The sequence below is a fragment of the Pipra filicauda genome, unplaced genomic scaffold, assembly GCF_003945595.2.
Source record: "Pipra filicauda isolate LSUMZ 115617 unplaced genomic scaffold, ASM394559v2 scaffold221_size1283894_pilon, whole genome shotgun sequence".
NCBI lineage: Eukaryota > Metazoa > Chordata > Aves > Passeriformes > Pipridae > Pipra > Pipra filicauda.
The window spans coordinates 829,649-837,292 of record NW_024104334.1 but is presented as its reverse complement, the minus strand read 5'-3'; the positions used below and the strand labels follow the sequence as shown (position 1 = coordinate 837,292).

Genomic DNA, 7,644 nt, shown 5'->3' with positions numbered 1-7,644 from the left:
TCAGAGGTGAAGAAAACCTTGCTAAGAGACTGAGCAGTGTTTTATTTCAGCTCAAAGCCAGCCAGCTACACCTAGCCTGGAAACAACAAGACTCTTGGGAGGGAAACATTGGTTTAGAAATTCTTCTCTTCCATCTTGCCTAGCCACTTTGAGTCTATATTCAAAATACGGTCTCACTAATGCGCAGAGGGAAATCCTACTACTCTCCGCTCCTACTTGGTCCATTTGCTTAAAGGGTTAAATCTGCCCTTTTATTTATTTCTATGTCAGTATCTTCTGGGATAATTTCTCTTCCTGGGAGACATCTATTCCTTGTAGCCAGATAAACCTTCCTTTTGGTTAGTATCAAACACACACTTTACTAAGTGATTTGGGCCACTCAGCAACTTGTCCTCATTAATAACAAATTAGTAGATAAAAAAAATTGTATTTTATTTCATGTCGTTTATGAAAATATTGTACATTGTTGAACAGATCTGCAGAATTAGTCCACTGTGAATGAAAAACTTCCTCTCCAAAAGTAATTTAGTATAAATTGACCTTTTAGTTTTTCCCCTTCAGATTCTCAAGTGAGATTACAAAACCCTCAACTATACTCTGTCATACAATAATCAATTCTGCTATACAATAATCAGCCACATTTGCCATCTCATCGAGTTTAGTCTTGTAGGTTTGTTTAGCAAAGCCAGAGTTGCTTTTTCCCAAAGCCATGTAGAGGGGCCTTACTGAGGTTAGCTTATTATTTACTCACTGCATAGACCTAGAGTTTGATCCTATTGACCCCTGTCACAACATCCACATTTTTGGAACTTTCCCAGTTTTCCAAGGTAAACTTCACCATTCAGGGAGCTCCTTACCACTTTAGTGCTCATAAATTCACTATCTGTTCTTGTCAGACTTTAATACTTGCACAATAATGTCATTTACAACAAACTTTATGATTTATTTTTAAGCAAAAATATCAGTAGCCTTTATACAGCTGCACTAGCTGGTCTGAAATTCCTGATGTATCATTTCTCCAAACTCACGGAGAAGTCTTAGGCAAACCAACTGGCTAACTTGGTACAAAACCAGACTGACATTAGAAAGGACAACCAAACCAAGAGACTTCTTCCTTATTCCACACAGAACCTAAAGACATATGGGAAGTTTAAGTACTAACAGATTCAAGACATATAAAGATATTAACAGGAAAGCCTTTTTTTTACAGGAGATACCGTCTCTTTACTTTCGAGATCAAAATAACTGCAGCATGTAACATGTCTGACCACCTCAGGTACCCATTTTTATCCACACTTTGGACTTGTGACACACAGTGAGCCCCATTCTTCCGTTCTGCCCCTTACTCTGCAACTTCTTTCAAAAGGAGCCTCCCCTTTACAATCACCTAGAAAGTTACGTACTCTCCACACCTCTATTTTAGAGTATAGCCAAAGCTCACAGCAGCCCTCAGGGAGGAAGGGGGAGAAGAAGGGGGAGAAACACCTGGAACTGGAATTCAACTGCAGCAATTCCCCCGTGCCCTAAGCTTACCTGCAGCAAGCCTTTCAGTACCTTTCCCAGGGTGAATTCAGTATCTTTCACAGGATGAACGTCTTTTGCTAAACCAAGACGAAATGGTTCTTTGTAAACCAGAGTAAGCACACGACCTTTTTTATTTGTTGTCTCAGCTGAAATTAGTGATATTTATAAATGAAGAGCATCCTTTCAGAAAAGCTGTGACAGTTACCAGAACAGTAAAAATACAATAGAGTCCTGAGAGATAAAAATTTATTTATCTGATCAGCATGTCATGATATGGTCACAACTCATACAGCTGACATTCTCATAGCCAAAAGAGGGATGTTTTTTCTTTTTAAAAATACATTTTTCTTTCCAGCAGGAAGAATTTTTTAAAACAAACATTTCATACTAGGCAGGAATTAAAAACAATGGCTTTTTCAATATGACAACACCACTGGTAAGCACTGGATCCTCCACCAGTGTCTTAATATTGAGATTTCAAGTTTTCCTTCCCACTTCCCGATTCCCCCCACCCCTCACAGAAAAACACCACACAGAAAAACAAGACAAAACCCAGAAGGGAAACAAAGAGGTAGACGTCACTACAACCATGGCGCTGTTTTGGAAATTGTGCAAGATGTCTCATGATGCTCCAAGGAGTTCCTTTTTCCTTTATTACACATTGCAGTATTGCAGACCAGCAGTTAGCACAAAAGGTGACATGGAGCTAAGAACTATTGTTAGGGAGAGATGCCAGGGCCGCAGAATGAATGGTGCTGTTCCACTTGATATTGCTTTGCCTAGCTAGAGCTGTTTAAAAACAGATCACTCTTTAAAAATACACGTATCTCACAGTAATTACGGACTTGCTCGCAACGAGGTTGGAGTCACATCATTTTAGGATGGTGGTAATGCAGGGTCAATGGGGTCTCAGGTTCTGCTCTTGGCATGCCCTCAACTCAGAAACTTAAAGATTCATTGCTACACAGTGACTTGCAGAGAAATTATGCAGCCTGAGCACCGGCACAGCTTCCAGAGGGCGCTGGAGTGAGTGAGGGTGGGGCTGCAGAAGCTGCTTTCCCCTCTCTTCCCTATTGCTACACTCCTGCCCTTACCACTTCTGGCATAGAAACATTTGTCTCTGTGTCCTTCCTCATGAATGCTCTAATAAACAATGTTATCTATCACAAATTAACACTGCAGCTGTGTAGTGAACCAAAGTGTTATTTTACTATTTGTTGTGTTTATGGTAAGCACAATAAAGGGTGTGTATCTATTAGTTATAAGCACAATAAATATAACCAAAGAAAATAATCTAATCCATTAAGGATTAGAAGCATATGAAATAATCTTGACAAAAAAAAAAATCAACCACACACACAAAAAAGAAGGAAAAGAAACCTAATAATCTTCACATAGAAATGCTGCTTCTGGTATCTGTCTACATTTCTGAAAGACATCTTGGCTGCTGAAAAGATCTTATTAAAAAATCCAATGAAATAAATTCAGCAAAATAATTCCAAACATGACCAACCCTCTGCAGAACCACTGACAGTCCCTCCAGGCTTCCGCATCCATTTTATCATATGAAACAAAAACACAGGTAACACAGGAGGGAAGGAGAAAATTGGAGGAGAAAATAACTGGTACAAAAAAACCTCTGTTCATCATACAATATGAACATCAAGGTAGAGTAATTTTAAGGAACTAACTCACTTTAATAGGACAGCTGTTCAGTGAATAATTACTTCATTATCCCATGATAAAATAAAAGGTCTAACTTTAAAATGCATAGAATCCTTTCAATGACTTATTTTGTATCACAGCCAGGTAGTCTACAGTTTTTACAGAAGAAGTAGAGCTGCTCAGAAGCATTCATAATGTATGCAGACATTTTAAACCAGAGTACAGTTTTATTTGCTCTTCCAATTGTTGTTTTGAGGTTTTTTTAAAGAAGTGTAAAAACTATCAAATATGCAATTTTGCAAAACAACCCTTTATTTCATATGGCTCCATTATTTCCAAACAATACAGAATCCCAGATGTATAATTATTTAATGTGATTGTTTCAGATCACCACAAAATCTCCAGCTGACTGTCAAGAGAATGCACCCAACCCTGGGCTCATGATTTGGAAATCCCAGTTTTAAGTACCTTTGGTCCCAAAATTTTGTCAAGGCAAAGCGGAGCAGTTGAATCCTGTCACACACAGTGATCGGTATCTGTTATTGTCTTGTACAAACAGGTGAAAAAAGTTAACAGCACTTTATGGCAGTGTCAGACAAAAAAAAGTTAGATCATTTGCAAACCAAGTGAATAATGAACAGTAGCACAGTGATGCCTGTATCTTCACTGCAATACGATTTTTGCATCTTATTTTTGATGGTGGGGGTGGAGGAGGGAGAGGGAAGCTTTTAATTTTCCAGTAAAGCGAGTTGAACCGAAATCTCACTTTTCAGCATCTGGTGAAAGCAACTTAAAATAAAAATCCCTCCTGCAAGAGACACTATAGTTGCAAAACTAGACAGAACCATACATGGAGTCCAAGTACACCCATAATGAAGGCACACTCACCCCAGGGCACTGAAGAAACACTGCTCTATGTGGATGGGCACATGCTTTTCACATAATGAGAATTCAAAGAGCACTAAAGCTAAACCATGAGGACTTACATAATTTCAATTGTAACAACTTGTTTATGAACAATTAAATGTAGAAATGTAGAGATGTTTTGTGTGCAACCCTGGCAGAGAATCACCTTTATTTGCAATACACTCAAATTGCTCTCTTCTCACTTTGTGTGCAACAGCTTTCAGTTAGCACTTTTTTCTGTGAATTTTTCATTCTTGATCATTTTATACATTTTTCTATTATTTTTCCCCTTAATATAAATTCAAAGTCATATTCATTTGTGATCAACTGTATGGTTCATTAACATAATTTCCATCAAACACATTTTGAACTCTCCAGAGGAGGAAGCCCCATGGATGGTGCAGCAAAATGCCCTCTACGTCCATAACACCAGCCAACTGCCAGAAGGTAGAACTGAACTGCAACCGACAGGAATTCATGTTTTACAAAGTAGCCTGCTAAGCTCCACGCAGTCTGGACCAGCAGGGTATTTATAGCACAGAATTTCCTAGACATTGTATCCACTTTAGTTTTCCCTTCATAGCAAAACTTCAATCCAATTTATTCTCTTTCATGAAGCAGCATCCAAGATCACGCTGGGAGGGTACTTTGGAGTTGCTTAACAATGGTTTTGTTCCACTGTCATCTACGGCAACTCAACCATGAGGAGACACAAGTCAGGCGCTCTTCACATTTTCCAGTGCAGGCAGGAAAGAAGCCTAGGACCTAAATACTATTTACTCACCCTACTGAAACAACTGAAATCAGTGCTTGAAAACAAAGTAAGAACTATAGAGGAACAAACTGAAAACAAACAGGACCAGATAAATCAAATGCTTATCTGAAACGTTATTGTGCATTACTAATTCCTTTAGGCAGCACGTGAACACTCGCTATCGACTGCAACCCACTGGGAAAAAAATAAAAATACTGCTTTTGAAAAAACAAGATGCTCTTAAAAGGAGTTCACAGCGTCTGTAAAGAACAATCTCCTGATGTGAGTAACTGCTGTGCAATCTGCTTATATAAACTTCCCTTTTTATATCACTCCAGTCTGTCCTAGCTCAAAATAAAACGAGCTGTACTATGGCCATCTGTGGTTCTGATCAAACTACCTGGTGGAGGACAGTAATAAGCAGCTTGCCACCTGTGTTTTGCAGTTTTAAAGATTCAGTCCCACGTGCAGCAGAAATAACCACTTACAGGGTAATGCTGCTGGGCTGCCCCAACACCCTCCTGTAAAATAGCAGATTAAATACATTCATTCCATCAGCTGGACTTTAGCAAGAGCAACACAAAAAAAACAAATACTCCTCAGACTGCCTCCCTGTCAGGGCATACTTACCTCTTTTTAATGTATTTTACATTACACCAGAATTCAGGTGTAAAGAGATGGTATTTAGAAACAGTATCTTGCCTTAAACAATGAAGCTATTGGCAACTAATATCTTTTGCCTCCAGGCTGCACTGGTGCAGCTACGTTGCTACATTTGTGAGGACAGGGGTGGCATATTTGACAAGGTATTTTTCCACAAAGCCGGGGAAATTGGCATTGCCTCGTGTTTTGGTATGCTCTTTGCTCCCCCACAGAAAGGGAACACTGGCTAGGTTTTGTATGCTGCACACCACCTACTGTGATTCATGTAGCAGCAGAGGGAGTGAGAAGGGGAATCAATATTGCATGCTCAGAGCCAAAACTACTGAGGGCTTACTTTGTTCTCAACAAAATTACTCTGTAAAAGGCAGTATGCCAACATCTGAAGTTCTGGCTACCCTGCTTGTATTTAGACAGATTAGTTTTATTTTAGGAACAGTTCTCACAAATCTCTGTATAATCACATAAACACAATGCCAACCAGACCTGCCAGAAGTAAGGCTGTACATCACAGGCATCCTTTCAAAAGTATCCTGTGCTACACATCTGAAAGTGTCTTCTGTTCCCATTTGCCCTTCAGTTCAACTCATCTTCTTTCAGTAAGATTTTAGCACAATGGTGAGCTAATTAATACTGTCCTCCGTGTAGTTATTCAGAATAATTACCATACTTTTTTTTCAGTAGTATCTTCCTATAGATTTATGATAGCAATTATACCTATATTTTCTTTTTAAGAAACTAGTTTTTCTTCTATTACTCCTTAGCAAAACATTAAGATGGTTGGCATTGAATTATTTAAAAACTCTCCCACAAGTATATTTAGCGCTGTTGCAATTAGCAGGGAGAAAAAGGCCTCTATAAACCACTCGAAGGTCACCTTGGTTGGACTGCAGTATACAAAATACAAAGGTGGCTAAAAATCCCCAGCAACACCAGCAGACCTTCAGCAACAGCTCGAATCGCTCTGGCTTCCAATGTGTGACAAATAAAGCTTTCTTCTATTCCCTAAGTTTAATGTCTTTCCTTCACTGTATTTTTACCTTTAAAAGTGCATTTTCAAAACTGATGACAATCACTGAGAAGCATTCTGAACAAAGAGGGAAAATTAACCAAGTGACTTTATATTTTCCAAGTTTCCTCACAATACGAGATACTTGTAGCACACGGAACTGGGAGAGCTGATGTTTAAGACCACAGCAGGGATGGGCTGATTAATCACATGTGGATAGCTTTTAATCACACTACAATGCTGCAATGCATTTTTGAGGACCAATTCCTCACAAAACAGACCTGACACTAGATCTTATTTGGGTCTTGGGTTTAGATCAATGTATCTAGTACAACAACTGCTGACTGTGTAGCCAAAAAGATGCCACCACCAGCTCTGTCGAGTATCTTTGACTCCAGCACAATGAGTTGCAATAAAGTACAAGTTGTGCAAATGAGGAATCTCTACCACACCAATGTTGTACACACTACTGAAGAGACAAGTTGCTGCATTTTCTGAGCTCTAACTACATGCCAAGAAATACTTGTGGTGACAAAGCTCTCTTGTCACAGACATTCTTCTACGGTGGTTGTACGATTGCACCTTTTGTCCAAATGCTGAATTTGCTTAAGTGTGGGTGAGAGTATACATTTTTAAAAATACAGACAATTCTTAAAATAATACATCATCAGGTCACTATGTTACTGATCTTCACTTTTAGTGGAGTTTAAAATTCCCCCAAAGAGAGGTAAAAGTCCGTCCAGTATTTTCCTTTACTCTTGAATATTCACATTTGCACATACAACATGATACTCATTTGCAAGAGCCTGGATTCCCATTGTGTCCTCAGGTCCCATTCCACTTTTAAAATAGGCAATGGTACAAATACTGAAAGATGCAGTACCACATACCGCCTGACAAAAATGCAAGTGATTGTATGCCAACTAACCACAGGTTACTGAGGGTCATCTCCCGAGAAATAGCTTTTGTTTGACCCTTCGGTGGGGGAAAAGCTCCTACAAGAGAAAAGAAAACACATTTAATGCTTCTGTACAGGAACGACAGCCTTAGTGCACAACTCTTTACCACCACTGCTTGTCCCAGCAACAGTGCCCACAAATGATTAATTAGTTTCTTATGTGCTGTG

The 7,644-nt window shown here is 39.1% G+C and overlaps 1 protein-coding gene across 1 annotated transcript in view; it reads right to left on the bottom strand.

The window, feature by feature from the left end:
* Window positions 1-1,641: 1,641 nt before the first annotated feature.
* LPGAT1 (lysophosphatidylglycerol acyltransferase 1) overlaps window positions 1,642-7,644 on the bottom strand; it is a 67,186-nt gene continuing 61,183 nt past the window's right edge. The window contains exon 8 of the mRNA XM_027723698.2: window positions 1,642-7,513. Coding sequence (XP_027579499.1) covers window positions 7,362-7,513 — 152 coding nt within the window. The 3' untranslated portion in view covers window positions 1,642-7,361. The remainder of the gene's footprint in view (window positions 7,514-7,644) is intronic.